Source organism: Anolis sagrei, chromosome 1 (genome assembly GCF_037176765.1).
Source record: "Anolis sagrei isolate rAnoSag1 chromosome 1, rAnoSag1.mat, whole genome shotgun sequence".
Taxonomy (NCBI): domain Eukaryota; kingdom Metazoa; phylum Chordata; class Lepidosauria; order Squamata; family Dactyloidae; genus Anolis; species Anolis sagrei.
This window is the reverse complement of record NC_090021.1, coordinates 156,791,608-156,819,591: the sequence shown is the minus strand read 5'-3', so window position 1 is coordinate 156,819,591 and position 27,984 is coordinate 156,791,608. Positions and strand designations below refer to the sequence as shown.

Sequence of the window (27,984 nt, the reverse complement as noted above, 5' to 3'; positions counted from 1 at the left end):
TGCAGGCTCTCAAATGTATACTGAAAGGCATGAAATGAAAACAAGAAGATCAAAGAGGGAGGGAGGAGATATCACAAATGGTTTATAACCAGGCCCTTTATTGCACAATTAAGGAGAAAAGCGAAAACATAAAGTCCTCCAAAGACCTCAAAGGTATCCAATAAGATATAAAGGCAGCTTCCTGACAAACATGACATCACAGAAATGATGTTGCAATAATTTTCAGTGTAAGTCACTTCACCTCTACTTTCCCTTATTTTCTTTTATTATAATGAACCACCACTGGTCTTTGCCATTTCTCCTTGTTCTTTTAAGCTAGAGGGAGTAGCCTGGCTCATCTTGTACTAAGCATGAATTTGGAGAAGGAAAAAGTAGCAAAATATTAGTCCTCCTTGGGCTGGAAAGAAATGTAACTAACTATGCAAACTGCTTAACCCGAACTCTGAAGAAAAAAAACAACAGTTGACAAAATGTTACAAGAACAAGAACAAGATTCATGTCTCATGTTGGTGTTTTTTCATTTCGTTTTGTTGTTGTTGTTTTGATTTTGATTTTGATTTTGATTATTATTATTATTTGCTTTCAAGAAGACGTATTTGCTGCTGTTATTTGCAACCCTCTCAGAAGTTTAAAAAGAAGTATTGCAGTCATGGGAATGAATGGGTGTTGCCCCCTGCTAACTGCTGGGGTGAGATATTGCTCTTTTGACCCAATGAATGGTAAACAGAATCTCTTTTTTTCCTTTACAAACCAATACCTGTGAAAGAAATAATAAAATGCAAGCCAAACAAATCAGGAGTGTAAAGTAAGTTTTTTTTGGAGCTATGCTCTAATGCAGGGGTCCTCAAACTACAGCCCAGGGGCCGAATACAGCCCTCCAAGGTCATTTACCCGGCCCTCGCTCAGGGTCAACCTAATAAAAAAACCTTTATTTGTACCCCGCTACCATCTCCCAAAGGACTCGGTGCGGCTTACAGTAGGCCGAGACCCAATACAACAATAAACAAGACAACAACAATACAGCAGTAAATAAAACTCAAGCAATAACATTAACAATAACAACACGACGCAATTAAAAACCAATGTCAGGGCCAGATGTAAAGGTTAAAATTTAAAAAGCTGACCGGGTGAAATGGATTTGGAGAATAGGTGGGGAATGCAGACAGTCCTAGATCTCTAGTAAAGTGCATTTGAGACAAAGTGCTTGGAGTTTCCTATTCTGGGAAGACACACTGAAACAGCCATGTTTTCAAGCTCCTCCTAAAGACTGCCAACATTGGGGCATGCCTGATATCCTTTGGGAGTGAGTTCCAGTCGAGGGGCCACCACAGAGAAGGCCCTGTCCCTTGTCCCCACCAATCGCGCTTGCGATGCAGGTGGGATCACGAGTAGGGCCTCTCCGGAAGATCGAAGAGATCGTGTGGGTTCGTATACTGAAATGCGGTCACGCAGGTAGGCGGGTCCCAAACCGTTTAGGGCTTTGTAGGTAAGCACCTGCACCTTGTATTAGGACCGGAAAATGAACGGCAGCCAATGGAGCTCCTTAAACAGGAGGGTTGACCTCTCCTAAGTCTGAAACGACTTGAAAGCACACAATAACAACAATCCTATCTCATCAGCCAAAAGTTACCCCACACTTTCCATTGAAATACTAATAATTTTATATTTGTTACAATTGTTCTTCATTTTAATTATTGTATTGTTCTTAAGTGCCTCTTGCACTACAAATAAGATATGTGAAGTGTGCATAGGAATTCATTCATGTTTTTTTCAAATTATAATCCGGCCCTACAACAGTTTGAGGAACTGTGACCTGGCCCTCTGTTTAAAAAGTTTGAGGACCCCTGCTCTAATGTGAGGCAACAGAAAGCCCTTTTCACACACTTTGGGAGATTTAGGACATAATTGCCTTTTAGCATAAGTTTGCAAAAGCTTTCTGTCAACACAAAGGAAGAAAAGACCCCTATTTGTAGTATTGGATGACATATTACAGGAAAAGATGAACAGTAATTGCTTGCACTTGATTAACCAACATAAATGAACTAGGAATGAAACTATTAAGAAAAAGCTTTATGATCCACGTTTATATACAACATATTGTTCTTTTCATTCAAACATTGTGATACATTTCAGTAGTGAAAATAACAATTCTCATTGTAATCCCCAAAGCCTTCTGTCACAGCACAACCAACACAATTGTTGGTCTGAATTGTTACAGCTACCAACACAAGATCATCCCTCTGACAGATTCAGCTATGGAGCAAAGTGCATATGTAAAAATGATTAACAAACATAATTCACTTATATGTATGTAAACTGGCTAATCGGGAACAGGAATTATTCATTGGTGAAATTCAGCCACCTTTAAAGCTTTTTTCATGCCATCCACTTAAGAAGGATAGTGTGAGTTAAATATTTTAGTCTGTCTAACTGGATAGAACTTCACAATAAAATATTGGCTGGATTGTCACCATTCATTTTTTCTTCATTTGCTATCAACAATGAGTATAAATCTGTTTTAAGCAAATATCACACCAATCTTACAATTACAATTTTCCCATCTTCAGTTCAAAAACCACAATCTAAAGGAGTTGCACATACAAGGAACCAAGAATTTAAATCAATCATAGAATGAAACATTTGAATGAACTTCAAGGCATTTCCTGTAGATCAGCAGAGTACGTGCGTTTCAGTTTCCTCAATTTTGATAAAACCACGCGTATAACTATTGCTTGGCTTTCGCAAAATCCTGTGCTTCTTCGAGAAGTGTATCTAAATCCTCATTATCCTGATCTTGAAAATCTGGTTCCCATTCAGAATCTTCATCAGTAGGTTCACACTCTTCTTCCTCTTCTTCATCATCTATAAAGCTGTCATTCAGATCATATTCATTTGGTTCACCATCATCATCACTCTCCTTCAAAGAAATTCCTTTACCTGGAGAACAAAATGTGTTTAAAAAGTCACTCGAAGCCTGAAATTCAATTGCCATGGCATGATTACAATATTAATTGACATTGTAAGATCTGAATTATAACATGTACTATTTTATTTTCTGTGTACAGGTTGCTTCATATTCATAACAGTTTTAGGTAACTATGGACTGCTCAGATAAGATAACATTGAAGTTTGATGCAAATTATGATCTGATTATTACACCCTAAATAATGCCTTCAAGCTATCCATATAATTCTTCCAAATTAAACCCTGATACAAGCTAAAGTGAGAAGTAATTCCACAGTTTAGTCCATTGATCCACTTATGCGATATGTACAATGAAGCACCTGATATCGCTGCCTCAATGGTGATAGAATACCACAATCCTGTCTCAGATGAACATGAGCTTTATATGTAATACAAACTGCAGATCAACTCCAATTTCAGGATGAAAACATTAATCCCATTTTTAAGGAAAGTAAGTAGAAAACCCACAAAATCTTAATATATATGAAAAGATTAAAATCATCCTCTCTCTCTCATATCTATATAAATAAAAAAGGAATGTTTGTTTGTGGGATTAACATAACTAAAAAAACACTGGGCAAATTGCTGCCAAATTTGGACACAAGACACCTATCAGGCCAACAAGTGACCACCATTCATCAAAACACTGAAAAACACAGCGCAAGACTTAAAAAGCCAAAAAAATACAAAAATACATTATAACACATGCATAAAACTCCGTGCTTGGTGGGGACGAGGGACAGGGCCTTCTCAGTGGTGGCCCCTTGACTGTGGAACTCCCTTCCTGGGGATATTAGATCAGCCCCTCCCTCCTGACCTTTAGGAAAAGAGAAAAAACTTGGCTCTTCGAGCAAGCTTTTGGAACCTCATTGTAACCAAATAAACTCAGTATTGTGAACAAATATGGAACGGTTTAACAATGCAAATGGCATGGATTTAAACCTGGAAGTCACTGATTTTTATAGTTTTGCATTGTTTTTTATATCAATTTTATTATGTGATTTAATCTGTTTTAAACAATGTATTTATGTGTGTTTGGCAACTAATTGTTGCCAGTCTGTATGCCGCCCTGAGTCACCTTTGGGCTGAAAAGGGTGAGATAAAAGCGTGGTAAATAAATAAATAAATACACATATACACACATATGTACACCAAAAACACATATACACCACAGCAATGCGTGGCAGGGGATGGCTAATATATATATATATATATATATATATATATATATATATATGAGTGAGGGAGAGAATGAGGCATTTATTAAAGACTGCAGATAGAAGAACCACAATCCTATAAAGCTAAGGGAAATAAGGATATGCTAAACCCCTCCTCGAAATTAACTGAGTGACAGATTGGTTCCTGTTTTGTTATTACAAACAAGAATGAGTAATTCCAAAAGCCTGGAACTCCTCTCATCAAAAAGACATTACAATTGGTCAGCAATGTGTTTCCTAGTTCAAGCTTTAATGATGTTTTTATCTGAGATAATGAAGTTGAGAAATCTAATACTTCTTCTCTTTCTGCTCAACTTCCTGTCTTTCTGTACCTCTCAGAGTATATAATAAGAGTGATCATTATGAATCCTCTAACACATTATGAACCCCACAAACATATTTCTTGCCAGCATTTAGTCTCTACAATTGAAATAGTGATGAAGGCAAAACTCTTTGCAGCAAGAAATATGAGAAATATGGATGCTCTGCAATACCAATTACAAATGTAATCTTATACACATGGGAGGCAGGAGTACATGTAGACTAGGAAGCTGAATATATGATTGAAAGTCTGATATGGATCCTTGTCCAATGAGTACTATTGCTCAATTAGAAACAATATTTTTACAAGAACAATATTTTTACAAGATATTAGTATGTGACTAATAAGGTTTATGCTAACAAAAGCCAAAAGTTATTTCAATGTGTTATGTATAACCCCTTACAATATTAAATGTGTAAATAATTTTCCATTTTCTAGAGCTAAATTATATATATATATATATATATATATATATATATGGAGAGAGAGAGAGAGAGAGAGAGTTGTTCATTCGTTCAGTCATGTCTGAGCTTTGTCACCACCCCAGCTCCTTCAAGGTCAATCCAGTCACTTCAAGGATGCCACCCATCCATCTTGCCCTTGGTCGGCCCCTCTTCCTTTTTCCTTCCATTTTCCCCAGCATCATTGTCTTCTCTAAGCTTTCCTTTCTTCTCATGATGTGGCCTAAGTACTTCATCTTGGCCTCTACTATTCTTCCTTCCAATGAGCAGTCAGGCTTTATTTCCTGAAGTATGGACTGGTTGGATCTTCTCGCAGTCCAAGGCACTCTCAGAACTTTCCTCCAACACCACAGTTCAAAAGCATCTATCTTCCTTCGCTCAGCCTTCCCTAAGGTCCAGCTCTCACATCCGTAGGTTACTACGAGGAATACCATTGCTTTAACAATGCAGATCTTTGTTGCCAGTGTGATGTCTCTGCTCTTCACTATTTTATCAAGATTTGTCATTGCTCTCCTCCCAAGAAGGAAGCATCTCCTGATTTCCTTCCTGCAGTCTGCGTCTTCAGTAATCTTTGCACCTAGAAATACAAAGTCTGTCACTGCCTCCATGTTTTCTCCCTCTATTTCCCAGTTGTCAATCATTCTTGTTGCCATAATCTTGTTTTTTTTTTTTTTATGTTTAACTGCAACCCAGATTTTGCGCTTTCTTCTTTCACCTTGATGAGAAGGCTCCTCATCTCCTCCTCGGTCATCAAAGTGGTGTCATCTGCATATCTAAGGTTGTTAATGTTTCTTCCAGCAATTCTCACCCCAGCCTTGCATTCGTCAAGCCCCGCACATGGCATGATGTGTTCTTCATACAAGTTGAATAGGTTGGGGGAGAGTATACAACCCTGCCGTACGCCTTTCCCAATCTTGAACCAGTCTGTTGTTCCATGGTCAGTTCTTACTGTTACTACTTGGTCCTTGTACAGATTCCTCAGGAGAGAGACAAGGTGGCTTGGGATGCCCATCCCACCAAGAACTTGCCACAATTTATTATGATCCACACAGTCAAAGGCTTTAGAATAGTCAATGAAGCAGAAATAGATGTTCTTCTGAAACTCCCTGTCTTTCTCCATTATCTAACAGATATTGGCAATTTGGTCTCTGGTTCCTCTGCCTTTTCTAAATCCAGCTTGTACATCTGGCCACTCTCTCTCCATGTACTGCTGGAGTTTTCCTTGCAGGATCTTGAGCATTACCTTACTGGCATGAGAAAAAAGGGCCACTGTACGAAAGTTTGAGCCGTCTTTAGCATTTCCCTATGTGTGTGTGTGTGTGTGTGTGTGTGTGTGTGTGTGTGTGCATGTATATTTGACCCAGCCTGGTTGCAAGGCACATCACATGTCATCATTACTTTGCCTGAATTCTTTTTTACACATATGATGTACTAAAGTTTTATGGAAATCTCTGTACATTTGCTGAATGACACTCCATAATAGCTTACAATGAGCCAAGTTAAGGTTCAGTTTTTAAAAGTTACTAAATAGCAAATTACATCTTAGCCACGCTGCTCTTTTTTAATACATTCTTGGCTTCAAAAATGCTGCAAATTTTCCAAATTAGCCAAAGAGATCCCAGGACATGATCTGATGGCATGTGATGCAGGCATCTTGAAGGAAAGGAGATCTACCCAGCATCCAAATGGGAAATAACCCAGGATCCCTGTACACAAAGCCACTTTCTAAAGAAAGGAGGCACAGATCTGCACTGAGTAACCTTCACTTATTTCTTATGGAATATTGTTCATTGCCATACATTTCAAAGGGGGACATGTGTTTCAAAAAGGAACACTGGACAGCAGCACAGAAAGATCATAGAGGTTGTTTGCAACTTAGATATATGATAAAGAAATTATTAAGAGCCATTCTGTTTATTTCATCTGAAAAATAAAAATTTCTAACCTTTTTTAGTAGATTTTGCCCTTGTTTGTCTTTTCTCTGATTCTAAAGAAAGAAAAAGAAATTACATTACGAAACAAAGAAAAATGAGGTATTATTCAAACTAGAAGATGAATGTTTTTCTCTCTTCTGACTGGAGCCTCGTTGCCACACTGTGTCCCATACCAGCCTCATCATCATCATCATCATCATCATCATCATCATCATCATCATTATAATATTTGATATACAACAACATTAGTACACAACAAAGACCACCACTATGCTGGCTTTTATATTCCATCACACATGGGACACTTCCCAAGTGTCTAGGACTGTGTGATGTATCGGCATATAATGTGTAGGGTGGCCTCCAATTGTTTTTAAGTGCAGGCCAAGGTCTTTAGGCACTGCATTGAGTGTGCCGATCACCACTGGGGCCACTTTTGCTAGCTTGTGCCAGAGTCTTTGTAGTTCTATCTTTAAATTCTCATATCGTGTAATCTTTTCCAGTTGCCTCTTATCGATTCTGCTGTCTCCCGAGACTGCAACATAAACAATGCATATTTTGTTTTTTGTTTTTCCATGATCATGAAGTAAGGAGGTGATGATGATGATGATGATGATGATGATGATTATTATTATTATCCCGCTTTTGCTCTTCACAAGAAGACTCAAAGCCGCATATACTAACAACAAAATAAAATTATACCAAGCAGAGCAGGACATACAAATGAATAAATATATGTAAAATATGCTGAGATTTCTATTTACCTCTCAACTCAAGATAAACGGATATTTTTTCCTCCTATCTAAAATCAAAAATTAAATCCAGTCCCAACTAACTAAAATGTGAATGAATCCCATTACACCTATCTAGTTTTTATTATCTATCTTCTTAGAGCAGGGTTCCTCAAACTAAGGCCCGGGGGCCGAATACGGCCCTCCAAGGTCATTTACCCGGTCCTCGCTCAGGGTCAACCGAAGTCTGAAATGACTTGAAAGCACACAACAACAACAACAAAAAGAGCAACTCTATCTCATTAGCCAAAAGAAGGCCCACACTTCCCATTGAAATACTAATAAGTTTATATTTGTTAAAATTGTTCTTCATTTTAATTATTGTATTGTTTTTAAGTGATTTTTGCTCTACAAATAAGATATGTGCCGTGTGCATAGGAATTCATGTTTTTTTCAAATTATAATCCGGCCCTCCAATGCTTTGAGGGACTGTGACCTGGCCCTCGGTCTAAAAAGTTTGTGGACCCGTGTCTTAGAGGGTTGTTATAGGTTTTTCAGTCTGCATGGCCATGTTCTAGAAGCATTCTCTTCTGACATTTTGCCTGCATCTGTGGCAAGCATCCTCAGAGGTTGGGAGGTTTGTTGGAAACCTAACAACCTCTGAGGATGCCTGCCACAGGTTAAACGTCAGGAGAGAATGCTTCTATAATATGGCCACACAGCCTGAAAAACTTACAACTCAGCGATTCCTACCATGAAAGCCTTCGACAATACATTGTCTTCCTAGTGTAATTCCTGAATTGAACTGCATTAGAGCTAATGCAGAATAGGACAATCCTGAATGTTGAGGACAGGAGGATGTGGTATATGCTTTCTGGTTTCTGTTTCTTCGACAACTGTAAACCTCTTTTAAAATGTCCTGGATAGTTGTGACACTCTCTAGATGAGGCTGAAGACAATCTGTAGAAGTAAAAATCTCAACCCCCATCTCCATGCCCATTCCTGCCTAGGAAGCCTTCTCTGGGGCCCTTTTGTTTACAGAGAGTTTGGATCTATCCTAGACTATTTGTGCTAGCAGGCTGAAGGGTTTTATTTTTTAATATTGGTAAACTGAGGAACAATTTCCCTCAAATGTCTGGTGTATGTGAGGGAAGATTTCATATCTGCATTAAGAATACAATGAAGAGGATTCAGCACCCATAAACCAAGTCCACTTCCATGCCCTTGCAGAATCATCATTTCTGTTTAATAAGTCATTAAACATTCCAAATAATACCCAGGACCACTCTTTATCCATCCTACTTGACACCCTTATGAAGTCATAGTAGCAGATGTAAGACTCCGTATGTTGTATCAGTTGTATCACTTTACCTGGGGGTGCTGTGTGTTTGTATTCCAGCTTGTGCTGTGGATTTTTCCTGCAAAGAAAGGGGAAAGAGAGTGATAAAACCTCGAGTTCCCATCATATTCTCTTTATAACTTGAAAAACATGTTTCTGAACATTGAAAAATCATTGCAATCAAAATGCTGAAATTAAATTCAAAGGAGCAGATCAATCACTGTGTGTATTAAAACTTCAAAATGCTTTGCTAAGCCTTTCAAATAAAAGATAAATGGTTTTCATCCTTGTTTAAAAGTAGGGGAATACTTTTAAAAGGAGTTTTCTCCCTCATTTTCAGGGAAAGAAGATTTTGCATGATGTATCAGTTTTGCCTGTTGGATCTTTCTTAAAATGGTCCAGTTATGTGCATTTCTACCCACACCCACCAATGGAAATAAAATAAGGTCGAAAGCTCTAGTGACACAAAGTTCTGGTTGTTTTTAAATCAGAGAAAAATGTAGAAACTTAACAGTTATAAAACAACTTTAATAATACCCAAGAGACTACAGGGTTTTCTGTTGCCCCCCCCCCCCGCCCCACGTTTTGCAGAATTAACATTTGATACATAATATATTTTCATATATTTATTCATCCACAAATATGTAGTTCTTCTTCAGAATTGATTGGAAACCTACACAGCACCCATCAGAAGTCGCTTTGTGAGAGAGAGGATATCAAATACATACAGATGTGTCCCACTTATAGAAGGGCACTCCTGGGAAACATTCCTCCTTACCTGTAACAAGAAGTTCCATAAGGACATTCGGGTCTGTTATCATTCTCCGTTTCTGCTACAACTTCTGTGTCAGGATAATCACTGTCTCCAGGATGACTGAATTGCTGAAAATGTATAGGATTCTTCCTATGGACGTAAGAAATCTATATAAATAAAAATGTAATGTTCGTTTGTGGGATTCACAGAACTCAAAAAAAACTGGGGGAATTGACACCAAATTTGGACACAAGACACCTAACAACCCAATGTATGTCCTTCACTCAAAAAAAAAAAATGTTTGTGTCATTTGGGAGTTGTAGTTGCTGGGATTTATAGTTCACCTACAATCAAAGAGCATTCTGAACCCCACCAACGATGGAATTGAACCAAACTTGGCACACAGTTCTTCCATGACCAACAGAAAATACTGGAAGGGCTTGGTGGGCAGTGTCCTTTGGTTTTGGAGTTGTAGTTCACCTACATCCAGAGATCACTGTGGACTCAAACAATGATGGTCCTGGACCAAACTCTACATGAATACTCAACATGCCCGAATGTGAACACTGGTGGAGTTTGGGGAAAATAGAATCTTGACATTCAGGAACTGTAGTTGCTGGGATTTATAATTCACCTACAATCACAGAGCATTCTGAACCCCACCAATGATGGAATTGAGCCAAACCTCCCACACAGAACCCCATGTGGGTCACAGCAACGCATGGCAGGGGACGGCTAGTACACCATAAAATACTGTTGAAAGGTGATTCATATAAAGATGTAATGCCACAAAGGAAACTAGGGGTGTGGGTTCAAAGTACAATATCCCCCCAAACACACACACGCACACTTCAGTAATCCATGGGTTGCACAGGGGCACGCTATCATTGCTATATAAGCCAAAAGTTAATGTCCAAAAGTGGCAGGCTCAAACCCAGAACGTCAACCAATAGCTGATACCAAATGAGAGACTCCCCCTGGGCACACAGAAAAGTGGGCAACTTGGAAGGCGCTGAACAGACTGTGCTCTGGCACCACGAGATGCAGAGCCAACCTTAGGAAATGGGGCTACAAAGTGGAATCCACGACATGCGAGTGTGGAGAAGAGCAAACCACTGACCACCTGCTGCAATGCAACCTGAGTCCTGCCACATGCACAATGGTGGACCTTCTTATAGTAACACCAGAGGCACTTCAAGTGGCCAGATACTGGTCAAAGAACATTTAATCAACTAGCTTGCAAACTTTGTGTTCTGTCTGTCTGTCTGTTTGTTTGTTTGTTTTGTTAAAAATGTAATACAATCTTTCTAGATGCTCCTGACACGATAAATAAATTGGTAAATTGTAGATTATAATTCCACTCACAAAACATTTGCATTTCAAAAACTGAGTAAAAAGAACATAGTTACTGATACACTGTTGCTTTTCAGGATATGTGGACTATATTTTCCAAGCAGTTTCAAAAGGAGTGGACACTAGGGACGGATAACACACATGAATAGCTGGGTTTAGAGGTAAATGCCCAGTTCAGAAGTATGTGCCAATTAAACCGTGACAGAGTGGCATTAAAGTGAAGTGCTACAGTACAAGAAGAAGAATAGTATATCCTCTGAAGGGAGACAATTGGTCTTGCTACAGTAGGGAAAGTCTGGCTTAGTTACACTGTTGGGACAGCACTGGTTGAAACCTATTTCCAAATGGGATGAAAGGTAGTGGAAGGCATTTTTTTTTTCATGAACATAGAAATGAAAACCCATCTGCTAACTAAAGGACTAATGTACTTAGGCACCATCTAGCAAAGTAAGCCTGCTTTCAGTTAGGGTCTGCATTTTCTTAAAATTCCCTTTTTAAACAGACTTCCAGAAAACGGACTTTTGCTTTCGGAAATACTGTTAATTCTTATGGGTTTATTTGAAGCCATACAAAATCACCAGCTGAACACCAAATAACATAGATTATTGGGAGAGAAATCAAAAGGATGAGCTATCTCTAGAATCTTCCTGCTGTGACAGAGAGCCATTTGTCACGGCTGAAGCTGCTGCAAATTAAGGTTGATTCAATTGCGGAGATTTGTTCAGTCATTTTCTTTCCCTAAATATTTATTATGAACGCACTTGAACAACTCACCTACATAGCAACCACTAAAACTGAGTTATAAAAGCTATTGACTTCTGCGAGATTTGTAAAAGTATCAAGAGACTCTGCCTGGCATTTTTCTTGAAATGCGGAACATTTTATTCTCTTAAAAACAATTTCCCACATTTGCTTATATCCAGTACTGGGAAATCAGAATAAATATATGCTCAGCTAGGTCCACTGAAAACACCCTGAAGAGTTTCTTTTTTTACTCTCTAAGCAAAACCATCAAACATACTGCAGAAGGGTTTGACTAATAGTTTTTTTAATTTCCGTATTAGCAAAGTGAGCTGTACTTTTTCGGTTATAGTCCGTGTACACGACACTGACAAACTGGCAAACCATACAGAGAGAGAGAGTATAGCAATGGACAAGATATAGATATGAGCTTTCATGAATATCAACCACTTCTGTGGATTCAATATCAAGTAATGTTAAGGCCACAGGTATAGAACTTATTTATACAGTTGTGGGAGTGAGATGGGATGAACAGTAGTAATTGGTAGAGGCTGGATAAATGTAGCTTCAGGTTGCTTGAGAGTGAGGATGAAATGTAACAGTTTTACTGTATTATAAAAACAGCTTTGGGAATGCAGTATTTTTCTGCCGGTTGCTTGAGTTCCACTTACCGTATATACTTGAGTATAAGCTGACCCGGATATAAGCCGAGGGACCTAATTTTACCACCAAAAACTGGAAAAACGTATTGACTCGAGTATAAGCCAAGGGTGAGAAGTGTAGCTGCTACTGGTAATCATCAGTAGATTAAATGTTTTTGAGTATTTACACAAAACTGTAATTTAAGATAAGACTGCCCAATTCTGATTCAACCATTATTCTAACCTCCTTCAATGTAAATGTGCTTGCTTACCTATTACTTATAATGATAGAATAAAATCATAAATGTAATAACATGTAATAAAAATAAGAATCGAGTAAATAATGGAAATGTAATAATAAAAGTAATAATAATAATAAAGTAATAAATGTAATAATAACAATAATAGAGTACAATAATAAATGCAATAAATATAATAATACAGTAAAATAATGTAAATGTAATAATTATAGAGGTTTTTTTCGTGTCAGGAGCGACCTGAGAAACTGCAAGTCGCTTCTGGTGTGAGAGAATTGGCCATCTGCAAGGATGTTGCCCAGGGGACGCCAGGATGATTTGATGTTTTATCATCCTTGTGGGAGGCTTCTCTTATGTCCTCGCATGAGGAGCTGGAGCTGATAGAGGGAGCTCATCCGCCTCTCCCCGGATTTGAACTTACGACCTGTTGGTCTTCAGTCCTGCCGGCACAGGGGTTTAACCCACTGCGCCACCAGGGGCTCCATAATAATAGAGTAAAATAGGGTAATAATAATAATAATAATAGTAATAACAGAGTAAAATAATAAATGTAATAAAAATAATACTAATAGCGGAGTAAAATAATAAATAACCTTGACTCGAGTATAAGCCGAGTATAAGCCGAGGGGGCTGAAAAACTAGGCTTATACTCGAGTATATACAGTAACTTAGGGTCTACTGTAATAAGATCCACAAAGATTCAAATCATGATCCTTTTTCTAAATTTTGAAAGGGCTGTAGTTCTTTATGGTGGTCAGTTAGTGTTGGTGTGTGAAAACAATACCTCTGCATACCAAGTCTGTTTCAATGGGTTCAAAACCTTTTCTGAGAAAATTTATTTTGTTATTTGTGCAGTAATAAGGACACTCATATTATAAAATGTAATGTGTCATAAAGCATTGTATTTGCCTATACTTCATTTAATGGACTGGAATTTGTGAATATAATTCAATCTGGTTATTTCCATTCTTGCTTTGTAATTTCCTTGTTTGAGGACTGCAACCTGTAAATCCCTTACTGTGAAACCAGGAAGGTTGAAATGTTCTGCAACTGGTGTGGGTCATGTTTATATGTTTTATATGTTTAACTTTCACACAGTTTATACTGATTGTGACATTTTTGAGTTATATTCCATCTTATTTATTATGACTCATTTTATTTTTGGTGATTTAAATTGTTTGACTTGTTATGTGTTTCATTATTATTTATGTTATTGTTTTGTTGCAAGCCGCTCCAACTCCATTTGGGATATGAGTCAAGATATGAATAAAGCTTCATTCATTCATTCATGCGGGGACATGAGAGAAGCCTCCTACAAGGATGATAAAACATCAAATCATCCGGGCGTCCCCTTGGCAACGTCCTTGCAGACGGCCAATTCTCTCACACCAGAAGCGACTTGCAGTTTCTCAGGTTGCTCCTGACACAACAAAAAAAAAAAAAACATTCATTGCTATTTCTGCTGGCAGATGGGTGCAGTGACCATTGTCATGTGGTGAAAACAGGAAATGATTGTGAGCTGTTGCTCTGACTGGGATCACTCTCTCTGAATATGTTGGTGACTCGTAAATCGTGAAAAAGCACAGTATTTACAAAACAACTGTGTCCACAATTCATTCCTAGCACTGTTAAAATAAGACAAATTACAGTGCTTAAGAGTCACTGTTTCCAATTCAAAATTCTCTTAAATAATAATAATAATAATAATAATAATAATAATAATATTTTTTGTCATGTCAGGAGTGACTTGAGAAACTGCAAGTCGCTTCTGGTATAAGAGGATTGGCCATCTGCAAGGACGTTGCCCAGGGTTTGTTTTTATTTTCTTTGGAAGACGCCTGTGCGTGAGTTTTTTTAATGTGTGGAGGTCAGTGCACAACTGATCAAAACAGTCTTCACAGAGTGAGGTTCCACTGGGGATGATTTGATGTTTTTATCATCCTTGTGGGAGGCTTCTCACATGTCCCCACATGAGGAGCTGGAGTTGATAGAGGGAGCTCATCCGCCTCTCCCCGGATTCGAACCTGCGACCTGTCGGTCTTCAGTCCTGCCAGCACAGGGGTTTAACCCACTGCGCCACCGGGGGCTCCTAATAATAATCATAATAATAATAATATACTTTATTTATACCCCGCCACCATCTGCACAAGGGGACTCGGGGCGGCTGACAAGAGGCCACGCCCATCAATACAGTACAACAATATAACACAAGAACACAACAGAATATATATATATATATATATATATATATATATATACACACACACACACACACACACACACACATATATGATATAAAACCAATATAAATAAACAGCGCAACAATATAAAATCAGAACATTAAACACTGAAAATAATCACAGTGGGCAGGGCCAATTTCAAAGATTAAAAATTTAAAAACACTGGGTAATATAATGTATCAGGACAGGGCATCCGGGGGATAAGGTAGGATTTAATTGCACAAACCAGGAAATAAAGTGCATCTGAGGGCATTTTATGCAGAGTTTGGTCAGGAATTGTCGTACATTCAATCATTGAAGGCACACTGGAACAGCCAAGTTTTCTTGATGGCTGTATGTTAAAGCTCAACAAATGGATAGCCTATAACCACCAAATGTTAAGAGCAAGAGTAGGAAACATGAGGTCCCCATGGTCCTAACTGTGAGAAATGATGAGAATTCCAATTCAACATTATCTGGATGATCACACATCCTCAATCTGTGTTAAAGTGAACACAAGGTACACCCATTTACCAAAATTGTCAACACTTGCTCAGTTATTTGACAAACTAATTCCAAAATATTATCATACTTCATATAAAATACACAGAAAAGCTGCTGTCCTATATCACATGCTAAACAGATAGGTGATGCTAGTACAAAGTGCCCAGACTCTGTTCTGCAGACACAATGTCTGCAGACGTAAACTGATTTCCCATGACAATCATCCTACACAGTTTCTCAAGTCACTTCTGACACACACACAAAAACCTACACAAAAGTGTGGGACTTGCAGCGAGAAAAAAGGCTGAGCATCTTTTAGCTCACCTTTATATTCTGCCCTAAATACTCAGAAGGAAAGCAATATAAATGAAAGTAAAAGCTAAACTGGTCACAACACTGCATATTCTTTTTTGAATCTTGTCACAAGTTTTGTATCTTGTCACAAGCTGGTCTGAGTCCCTCTACGGAGGTTGAGAAGATCAGGATATAAAAGTTTTAAATAATAATAAAATAATAATAATAATAATTTTGTGTTCACTTACACTATGTATTTTGCCATGTTGTGTCACATCATTTGTGACTGGCTCCCACAAATAAAATTGCCTAGATTTGCTTCCAAAGAGGCAACTTATTATTATTATTATTATTATTATTATTATTATTATTATTATTTATTAACTTCATTTGTAACCTGCTAGCATCTCCCGAAGGACTCGATGTGGCTTACAAAGGCCAAGGCCTCAAAACACAACATAACAATACAAAACCTAAAGCAAATTAAAAACTTATCTGTTCATTCCCTCTTAATTAAAATATGCTACCAAACACAAGATCAGGCAGCGGTCTCCACTGGATACAGGCTATATTGCAATGTTTTCAACCAATGTGACCCCCTAGGAGATTAACAGTTCACTCATTTTACCTGTAGCAGTTTCTCCCGTACTGGCAAGCTCTCCTCCGCTGGTGAATAGATATGTTGGAGTTTTGCATTACATTTTGACTTCTATTTAAATTAGAAATATCTGTTTTGGTAGTCTGGTTAATCTGAGGAAGTTCTTGAATCTCATCCTTATTATCCAGAGATTGTGAAGGCCTGTCCTGAGAAAATAGCTCTGTTTTAAAGCTATCATCTTCCCCTTTGTTTTCAATTGCACCTGTTGTATTGGTTTCTGTGAGCTGACACGTTCGTACATTTTGAGGGCTGAGGTCCACCTCTTCATTCTCAGGCAGATAGGAGCACTGCCCTGCAGAACCTCCAGCTTTTTGATGCCGTACTTTGTTTTCATTCTTTTCCAGTTCTCTTACAAGTTCTTCAGAAATTCCTGGCATATCCTGTAGAAATTAGGAGTGAAATTTGATGTGAAACATGTTTAGTTGTCAACACTTTCTGTAAGAGAAGAGTCTAGTGAAGATGGGTTATTTTAGACAGGTACAAGAAAAGTGAAATCATTAAAAATGGGGGATAGAAGGAGACAAGTGTATTAATTAATGAATGTCAGCACATATTGTTACCTGTATAGAAACATACTTGGAGTAAGGATTGAAGATTTAATGAGTACTAGCTGTAGCCGCCACGCTTTGCTGTGGTCAATCTTCCCTCCCTCTTTCTCTCCCTCCTTCCTTCCTTTTTTTCCTTTCCTTTCTTTCTCTCCTTCTTTACCACTTTACTTCCTTCCCCTTTTCTTTCTTCCTTCTCTACCTCTTTCCTTCCTTCCTTTGCTTTTTGCTTTCATCCTTCCTTCTCTCTTTCTTTCTTTCCTTCTCTCCCGCTTTCTCTCCTTCTTTCCCCCTTCCTTCACTCCCTCTTTCCTTCCTTTCCTTTTTTATTTCTTTCTTTCTTTCTCTCCTTCCTTCCTTCTCTACCTCTTTCTTTCCTCCTCCCTTTTCTTTCCCTTCCACTTTCTCTCTGTTCTTCCTTCTCTACCTCTTTCCTTCCTTCCTTCACTCTTTGCTTTCATCCTTCCTTCTCTCTTTCTTTCCTTCTCTCCCGCTTTCTCTCCTTCTTTCCCTCCTTCCTTCACTCCCTCTTTCTTTCCTTTCCTTTCTTCCTTTCCTTCCTTCCTTCCTTCTCTACCTCGTTCTTTCCTTCCCCTTTTTCTTTTCCTTCCACTTTCTCTCCTTCCTTCTCTATCTCTTTCCTTCCTTCCTTCACTCTTTGCTTTCATCCTTCCTCCTCTCTTTCTTTCCTTCTCTCCCACTTTCTCTCCTTCTTTCCCTCCTTCCTTCACTCCCTCTTTCCTTCCTTCCTTCCTTCCTTCCTTCCTTTCTTTCTCTCCTTCCTTCTTTCTCTGTCTCTTTGCTTCCATGCTTCCTTCTCTCTTTCCTTCTTTCTTACCTTCCCTCTTTCTCTTCTTTCTTTCTCTCCTTCCTTCCCTCCCTCTTCCTTCCCCTTTTTCCTGTATTGTCATTTAGCATTTTTGGGTTTTTAAGTCCTTTTCCACTGAGTGATGGTCACTTGTTGGTCTGTTAAGGGTATAGTGTCCAAATTTTGTGTCAATTCGTCCAGTGGTTTTTGCGTTATGTTAATCCCACAAACGAACATTACATTTTTATTTATATAGATTAGGAAAATGCTAGTCTTGATAAAGGAGTTCTGGAGATAGATTTGAAATGAGTGGCTGGAAACATTAACACCTTCTTTACATGCTGTATTTCTTTGAGTCTCCTAACCACTTTGAGCCTCCTTGTGGAGAGAAAAAGTGGGGTATTAACAACAACAACAACAACTCAATTATTAGGAGTACTTTTTCCTACATAAACATCTGAAAGAAATGGCCTCTTAGAATCAAAGCTGTATCTTATGTATTTTTTTGGTGGTAGTGGTACTGAAATTTGGGTGCAGCTTACAATTGAAAAAAAAATATGAATTCAAAGTTTCTCAGGACTGCTTTATGTGCTTCTGAACAGGCCCAGAGGTGTGAAAAACACAAAATGGGAAGGGACGTACACATACCCTTATCCACTTTTGCACCTTCACCCTATTTGTTAATTGTATTGCTGTAGCAGGAAAAATGTAGCATGTAGCATGTGGAGAAAACCCACTCTATCTTTAAATTGGAAATATGATTCAACTTGAAAACAATATATATGTTCCCTGTGCACCTTATTTTAAAGGCCCTTTGCCACTTTGATTTGTTGTTGTTGTTGTTGTTATTATTATTATTATTATTATTATTATTATTGATGGAGTGGCAACAAATGCAAATGTCAAGTGTAGACACACTGAATTCAGGGGTGCAATTCACTCCAGAAGTTAGCCATCCCGGTGTTAAACAGGCATGTGCAATAAAACTCTGATTGTTACCCAGAGTAAAGCACAATTTATAGCTTAATGTGCAGTAAAACCAAAGTCAAAAGAGCAAGCAAAATTAAAATCAATACCACTGTCATAAGGGAAGTATCTTCATTTTCATTCATCTTCCGCTTTTTCCCTGAATCTTTTACAATCTTGACACCATTTCCTATGGAAAAAAAAACACAAGGAAACTGAATATGAAGACAATACATTGAATATGAAGAGCTGCATCACACTGTTCATTGTGGGACAATTAACACCAACATCATTTTCAGAAGTATCCAGAATAATATTAGTATTATGCATTGCACTTTATTAATGTAACTCTGGAAGGATTTAGATCCTGAATGGTGGGATACTAATAATTCTAACAAGTAATATAATAATAATACAAGTACAAAATAATAAGCAAATAAAGGGAAGGAATAAACCAATAACTGATGATACCAATTTCTGTGGTGTGAGCTTCAAAGTTCTCTGCAAAACCAACTAAATATTCACAGTGTGAAATTTCACTGAAATGATAATTGCCAACATGGAAAAACCTACCCAATATGTGTGTGCAAGGGCAGGCGGTGTTTCAGAAAAAGATCAAACAAAATTACCAACCAATCATTATATCATATAAACTGTGTCTAATGAAATAATTGATGAATTTCAGCTAGATATAAATCTTCATTTGTTCAGTATTCCTATCAACTACTATGAACCATCTGCTACTTCCTCATTGGCCAAATAAACATTTTTTTTAAAATGCTAGCACATTCCCTGTCCAACAGAACTGATTGGCTTATTCTCATGTGTCATGACACAATCAAGATAGATTGTGGGATAGAAATAAAGAATTATTAGTAATAGTAGCTAGAAGTATACTAAAATAGTTGCCTAATGAAATATCAGTATAAAATGTTATTATCTTTTTTGAAAAGATATTTTTATTTTTAGTGTGTTTTATCAGGTTTTTGTATTTTATGATTTTTTTTGCTATTTTGTTTATTAAATTATAGTTGGTTATTCTATATTGTCTAATGTGCCTTGTCTTGTTGTAAATTGTACAGTTTTCCTTTTGGCACTGAATGTTTGCCATATTCTTGGGAAGCCACATTAAGTCCCTTCGGGGAGATAAAAGGTAAAGGTAAAGGATTCCCTTGACATTAAGTCTAGTCATTTCCGACTCTGGCGGGGGGAGGGTGGTGGTGCTCACCTCCATTTTGAAGCCAAAGAGCCACTGCTGTCTGTAGATGCCTCCTAGGTCATGTAGCCGGCATGACTGCATGGAGTGCCATTACCTTCCTGTCAGAATGGTACCTATTGATCTATTCACATTTGCATGTTTTTGAACAGCTAGATTGGCAGACGCTGGAGCTAACAGCGAGAGCTCACCCCACTCCCCGTATTCGAACCATCAACCTTATGGTCTGCAAGTTCAGCAGCTCAGCGGTTTAACCCACTATGCCACCGGGGGCTCCTTGGGGAAATAAGGAGGTCTATAAATAAAGTTTTATTTATTTGTATATTTATTTATTTATTTATTTGGTTTACTTTTACCCCGCCCTTCTCACCCCGAAGGGGACTCAGGGCGGCTTACACAACCAAGGCACAATTCGATGCCCGTAACATACAGCAACAGTAAAACAGAATAACGCAAGTTACAATCAGCAGCAATACATTACATCTATACTCATTAAAAACAATAAAACCAATCCAAATTTCATACAAACCGATACAAACCAATTACTCCTTATTGCCGGTCAATGTTCGCTATCTCTTAGTCCAGAGTTTCCTTCCACATGTATCAGTCCTGCCGGTCTTATTTGTCTGGTTGTCCTTACCTAGTTAGCAGATTACCCGAAGGCCTGGTCCCACAACCACGTCTTACCTTCCTCCTGAAGGACAGGAGTGATGTCGATGCCCTGATCTCTACTGGGAGCGAGTTCCACAGGTGAGGGGCCACCACTGAGAAGGCCCTGCTCCTCCTCCCCACCAGCCTCACTTGAGCAAGCGGTGGAGTCGAGAGCAGGGCCCCCTCAGATTATATATATTATAATCAGATGCTCTCAAAGACAGATAATGATTACTCTTGAAGTGTAAGAATGGGGAATTATAGGATATAGATCCATAGGAATGTGCTGCATCCCTCACATTCACAAGTTACATAAAAATATGAATATGGCAAGGCTCTGTCCCAAAACTCTGTAAGAAATTAAGCTGTCTGTATTCTATTAATCTGGCATAATAAAGACTAAGAAGTGAGTACATGTAATATGTATTAAACATAAAGAAAAAAGGCAGAAGACAACAGATAAGTATTAAATGATAAATGTATTAAACTTCTACCTGTGTCAGACACTGAGGCTGATGGACTAGGATCTGTTTGCAGCATCCACGTTGGAAGCACCCTTTTCCTCTTTTCAGCAGGCTGTGCTTCTTTTGTTTCAGAAAAGCTAGCAGAGAACTGAGAGACACATTGTATATTTCCTGTTAGGTGTCAACATATATCAGTCGCAACAAATATATTGCATTTCTTCCATTCTAAAGACACACTTTTTTCCTATATAAACATCTCTAAAAATGGGATGCACCTTACAATTGATGGCGTCTTGAAGGAATACAATAATACCAGGATAACTGGGTTCAATACTAACAATGCAATCCTGGTCTTAGACTGCAATCTCATAAGGATTTTCCTAGAGACATTTTCCTAGCTGCTTTGAGTCCCCTTTAGGGAGATAAAGCAGGGTATAAATATAAATATAATAATAATAATAATAATAATAATAATAATAATAATAATAACCACATCAACAGCAGTTCACATCCTAGCTGCTGCAAGAAGATCGCACAGACAGACTACAAGCAGAAGCATGTTGCTCAGATGATTCATTGGAACTTGTACCACAAATACCATCTGCCAGAGACAAAGAACTGGTGGGATCACAAGCCAGAAAAAGTTACAGAGAATGAACACGTCAAGCTCCTCAGGGACTTCCGGATTCAGACAGGCAGAGTTTTGGAGCACAACACTCCTGACCTCACGATCGTGTTAAAAAACAAAGTATGGATTGTCGATGTTGCAATCCCGGGTGACAGCAGGATTGAAGAGAAATAACTGGAAAAGATAACATGATATGAGGACTTAAAGATCGAACTGCAAAGACTCTGGCACAAACCAGTAAAGGTGGTCCCAGTGGTGATCGGCACGCTGGGTGCAGTGCCTAAAGACATTGGCCTGCACTTAAACACAATCGGCGCTGACAAAATTACCATCTGCCAGCTGCAGAAGACCACCTTACTGGGATCTGCACCCATTATTCGCCAACACATCACACAGTCCTAGACACTTGGGAAGTGTCCGACATGTGATCCAATTCAACAGCCAGCAGAGTGTCTGCTGTGGACTCGTCTTGTTGTGTTTCTAATAATAATAATAATAATAATAATAATAATAATAATAGTAATAGTAATAGTAATAGGAACAAGCTCCATTAATTCAAATGGGTCTGATCAGAATTGAACAGAATTGTACTGTAGACTTCACTCAGTCTTTCAGGTGAAACTAAGACACAAGCATGTGGACAATTTCAACAAAAAGGAGGAAACCATGAAAATGAACAAAACCTGGCTACCAGTATTAAAAATCTCTAAAATTTCAAGAACAACAGAGAGGAAGCAGGCAGGGACATCTAATTACCTCTCAACAAAAGTTTGCTCCAGTCAGCCCATTGTATGCTAATCAAGGTGGTCAGTTGAAACATTCACACCTAGCTCCAGCAGACAAGAGTCCTTTGTCCCACCCTGGTCATTCCACAGATATATAAACCCTTTTTCCTAGTTCCAACAGACCTCACTACCTCTGAGGATGCTTGCCACAGATGCAGGCGAAACGTCAGGAGAGAATGCCTCGAGACCATGGCCATACAGCCCGAAAAAACCTACAACAACCCAGTGATTCCGGCCATGAAAGCCTTCGACAATACAAAAAAACAAAACCAAAAAAACCCCTTGCTTATCTTGATACAACAGAAGCATCACAACATTTATGTAAATACAACCCTTCTAAAAGGGAAGCATCTCAATATAATGCATGTTGAGAGCAGTTAGTATTGAGATATACTCACTGCAGCATTGTCACAAAATTTCACCAACTTGGTCGTTACAAAAAACACAACTTATTAAGTTCAATGTACTTCAATAATGGCAAATCACCTTATTTGGGGTTTCAGCTGGTTTCTCCAATGGTAAATGTGTTTCCAGAAGCTGGCGTTTCTTGGAAGGAGTCGATTGCTGTCCTGGAGGCTGTTGGTGAAGCATCCTGTTTGGCTGAAGAACTGACGAAGTTTGGTTTGGTATGTCTTCTACAAGGAGGTGACAGTGCTTTCTATAATATAAGTAACACAGTTGAAAGATGTAGTTGGCCTAATCATAATAGATAATAGTAAAGCAAAATAAAAATGGAAACCAGGACATTTATTATACTTCCATAATATTCAGTTAACAAACTTCTACATATGTCCTGATATTCTCACTTTCCTCTCATGGGAAAACTTTCACCAGGGCCTGTTTTGATTTTTCCCCCAATTTCCATATGGTTAGGCAGATAGGAACAGTGTAATAACTTCCATTATGTTGATAGAATAAGTGTTTCTGCATTCACACATTGACAACAGTTCGCTACCGGCAAAATATTTTGCTGGTACAGGTTGAACATCCCTTATCCAGAATTCCAGAATCCAAAATGCCCCCAAATCCAAAATTGTCCATTTGGATGGATAATGACATCTTTGCTTTCTGATGGTTCAATGCGCACAAACTTTGCTTCACGTCCCAAACTATTTAAAATATTACATAACTAGCTGTCCCCTGCCACGTGTTGCTGTGGCCCAGTCTGGTGATCTGGAAAATAAAGTAATGAGAAAATGTTGGTTTCAAATAAATGTAATGTCTTTAGGCTTGTGGGTAAACAGTATTTCTTGCTGTTTCTTTGTCAGAGTTGATGTGGAGATTGTCTGGTTTGCCTACTCTGGAACATGCAACATATCATAGTCCTTCTTTAGGGATCCCTTTCAAATCTTTGTGAGTGAATGGATGGATGGCACTTTGTCAGGAGGGCTTTGATTGTGTTTTCTTGCCCTGGTGAAGGGAGTTGGACTGGATGGCCTTAAGGAAGAATTTCTCAACCTGGGAAGTCAAGACCCCGGGGGGGGGGGGGGGGGGGTCACCAAAGACTACCAGAAAACACAGAATTTTCTGTTGGTCATGGGGGTTTAGTGTGGGATGTTTGGCCCAATTCCATCATTAGTGGGGTTCAAAATGCTCTTTGATTGTAGGTAAACTATGCATCCTAGTAACTACAACTCCCAAATGTGAAGGTCTATTTTCCCCAAACTCCATCTGTGTTTATATTTGGGCATTTTGAGTATCCACGCCAAATTTGGTCCAGATCCATCATTGTTTGAGTGCACAGTGCTCTCTAGATGTAGGTGAACTACAACTCCAAAACCCAAGGTCAATGCCCACCAAACCCTTCTAATGTTTTCTGTTGGTCAGGGAAGTCCTGTGTGCCAGGTTTGGTTCAATTCCATTGTTGGTGGAGTTCAGAATAATCTTTGATTATAGGTGAACTATAAATCTCAGCAACTACAACTCCCAAATGACAAAATCATAATTTTTGAGTGATGGTCACTCCTTGTGTAGTGAGACTTTTTTTGCCAAATTTCGTGTGATTTCGTTCATTGGTTCTTTTGTTTTCAAGGTACTCATTATGCATTTATATATAGATAGATAGATATTACCTTCAGGCTGTGGGTATATGGAGTAAATGAAACATTACTTTCATATGATCAAAGAAACAAAGAGTTGGAAGAGACCTCATGGGCCATCCAGTCCAACCTCTGCCAAGAAGCAGGAATATTGCCTTCAAATCACCCCTGACAGATGGCCATCCAGCCTCTGTTTAAAAGCTTCCAAAGAAGGAGCCTCCACCACACTCCGGGGCAGAGAGTTCCACTGCTGAACGGCTCTCACAGTCAGGAAGTTCTTCCTCATGTTCAGATGGAATCTCCTTTCTTGTAGTTTGAAGCCATTGTTTCGTATCCTAGTCTCCAGGGAAGCAGAAAACAAGCTTGCTCCCTCCTCCCTGTGGCTTCCTCTCACATATTTATACATAGCTATCATATCTCCTCTAAGCCTTCTCTTCTTCAGGCTAAACATGCCCAGCTCCTTAAGCCGCTCCTCATAGGGCTTGTTCTCCAGACCCTTGATCATTTTAGTCACCCTCCTCTGGACATATTTAGATTTAAACCTCATCTTCCAGATAGAAGGGTGGGGTACAAATATTTGAAATAATAAAAGAAGTACACATATGCAAAAACAGATTTTCAAAGATCCACCCAAATCCAAAATATTCCTGGGCCCATGCATTTTGAAAAAGGACTAATCAATCTGTATTTTTTTCAGGAAAATGGGCTCATAAATTAGTCAAAAAAAGGTGAAAGAAAATATTTTGCCTTAGGTTTTTTTTTTTTTAATATCTGCCAATTTACTGGTCAGATCCACAAGGTCAAAGAAGTGCGATTCTCAGCTATGTCGGCTTTAAAGAAACAGAGGCCCTGTCTACACTGCTATATAATTCAGCTCAAAGCAGATAATCTGAATTTTATATGGCAGTGTAGAAGGGACCAGTCTCCTCTGAAGGTTTTTAAGCAGAGGCTGGATGGTCCATCTGTCTGAAGTGCTTTGATTGTGTGTTCCTGCATGTCAAAAGGGGGTTCGACTGGATGGCCATTGGGGTTTCTTCCAACTCCAAGATTCTATGAAATTGACAATGTAAAACTTCAGGTGCCTTAATGTACATGTTCTTTATCCAAGTCAATAGTTTAAATCAGCTTTCCTATGACAGCACAAGCCTAGGCTATTCATAGTCTTGTTTATCATATATAATGTGTTTCCAACCACTGATACTAATATGCCTGAACATTAGGTGCACTATCACAATATTGCTTTTACTATAATTTTAGTAGATCTAAACCTATTCACGGAATGGAAAATTAACTCATATTACATTAAATGCACTCCATTTATTGTTTCTTAAACTGAAAGCAATGTTTATTTCATACCCACTTAACAGAGCCAACCATGCTAGCTCACTTCATTTATCAAAACACTAATAAAAAAGCAATTTTCTCAGTTCTCACAAACTACACTCTGACCTCATACATTACCACTCTGATCTGTAATGTTCACTATTTGTTTTCCATTCTTGAGGAAAAAATCATTTTTCAATCATTCCAAGATCATAGGGGTGAACAAGAAATTTATGGTATATTAACACCATAACTTTCCAAATTGCATCTTACATACATAAAACTTTTGCAACACCTTATCATTTTTAAGTGTTCCTAATGAAAACTCAATATGGCTGTACTAGATAAAGCAGAATGTATATATACTATATGACAATCAACATCACTGGTGGGTTTCCACCTCAGGTATCATTACCTTTGAGTTTCCACTTCCAAAGGAGTGAAGAGAACCTTGAAGGCATATTTGTCTACCAACAGAGAAAAACTGTCACCAGGGTTGAGTTGGTGCCATTTATCAATGTCCAATGGCAAGATTTGGCCATTTTTAGTTGGCTGAAAAAAACATGGGTTTACATGCACCTGTTAATGAATAAAAGGATTGCTCTTAGTACAGATGATAGGTGAAAATAATCACAGTCATTCACAGCAATTATTGTACTTAATTCCCATTTTGTGCAATAATGGGGTAGGAGGAAAGGGGAGCTACAGATGAAACTACAGATGCAGGATACGAGGGTTGAATGAAACGTAATGCCTCCATCTTCCTAACTCCTCAAAGAGAGAAATTTCAAGCATAATCAGCATTTCACAAGAATGTGTGGGTCACATTATTGCTTTGATTGGCTATCAACCTAAAAAAGGTTGAAAAACTAGGCTTATGTTCAAGTATATACAGTACTTTCTGCTAGACCATGAGACTTTTCTTTGAAACAAATTGTTAGACTGGAGTGTTGTATGGATTCCGGCCTCTATGGCCATGCTCTAGCAGCATTTTCTCTTAACGTTTCGCCTGCATCTGTGGCTGGCATTTTCAGATGTTGTGATTACTCACCGAACTCTACAGTGTTTTGGTAAGACACTACACCAGTACTTTCCAACCTTTGGTCCTCCAGGTGTTTGGAACTGTAGCCCTCACAATTCCTAACAGCTGATAAAGCAAGTGAAGTATATATACCTGTGGAATGTCTTGGGGGGGGGGGGGGGAAGAGAAATTGTCCATGTGCTTGTGGATTTCAATGGTTTCTCTGTGTAGTCTGACAAATCGGTTGTGAGAATGATCCAGAATTTCTGTGTTTTCAAATAATATTCTGTGCCCACTTTGGTTTACCATGTGTTCTGCTTCGGCTCCTTTTTTTGGCTGAACTAGTCTGCAGTGCCTTTCATGTTCTTTGCTTCATATGTGCTGTGTTTGGTGGTCCTCTAACCACCACAGGAGTCTATTGCATACCGTGCAACTGTGGATAAGTCTACATAGGGATCACCAAACACAGTGCCCATACATGAATCGAAGCACATGAAAGGCACTGCAGATTGATTTTTCGGGCTAAATGGACAATTTCAACAGAAAGGAAGAAACCGTAATAATGAACAAAAGCTGGCTACCAGTATTGAGAAACACCAGAATCAAGAGAGTAACTAATTCACCACCACCCAGATACAGGCAGCCCCAGACATCAGGCAATCAAGGGCCAGTGAACTCCACCCAGACAAAGGATGCCTACAGGAAATCAACACTCCAAAGGAATAAAGGCCTGACTACTTCCAGACAGATGACCTCACTATTGACTATGAAGTCTTCTCAGTTACTCACATGCTGATAGATAGATCCCACTCAAACAACTGCAAATCAGGCTTGTTAATTATACCCTTCACACTTGGTAAATAAACACTGGTTCTTTCTCCCACCCTGGATACTTCACAGGTATATATACTCCACTTGCTTTACCACCATTAGATCCTCTGAAAATGCCAGCTACAGATGCAGGCAAAATGTCAAGAGAAAATGCTGCTAGAACATGGCCTTACAGGTTGGAAACCACACAACACTCCAGTGATTCCGGCCATGAAAGCCTCTGACAATGGTTAGATTGCCTGAAAATAATAATAATAATAATAATAATAATAATAATAATAATCTTTATTTATACCCCGCCACCATCTCCCCAATGGGGAC

General features: G+C 38.6%; 1 protein-coding gene across 1 annotated transcript in view; it reads right to left on the bottom strand.

Annotated features, from left to right (window-relative positions):
* Positions 1-2,049: 2,049 nt before the first annotated feature.
* APLF (aprataxin and PNKP like factor) overlaps positions 2,050-27,984 on the bottom strand; it is a 36,980-nt gene continuing 11,045 nt past the window's right edge. The window contains exons 3-11 of the mRNA XM_067469703.1: positions 26,227-26,390; positions 22,936-23,107; positions 21,067-21,184; positions 18,816-18,895; positions 16,357-16,766; positions 9,744-9,869; positions 8,998-9,044; positions 6,910-6,951; positions 2,050-2,937 (exon numbers count right to left, since the gene is read on the bottom strand). Of these exons, the coding sequence (XP_067325804.1) occupies positions 2,726-2,937; positions 6,910-6,951; positions 8,998-9,044; positions 9,744-9,869; positions 16,357-16,766; positions 18,816-18,895; positions 21,067-21,184; positions 22,936-23,107; positions 26,227-26,390 (1,371 nt within the window). The 3' untranslated portion in view covers positions 2,050-2,725. The remainder of the gene's footprint in view (positions 2,938-6,909; positions 6,952-8,997; positions 9,045-9,743; positions 9,870-16,356; positions 16,767-18,815; positions 18,896-21,066; positions 21,185-22,935; positions 23,108-26,226; positions 26,391-27,984) is intronic.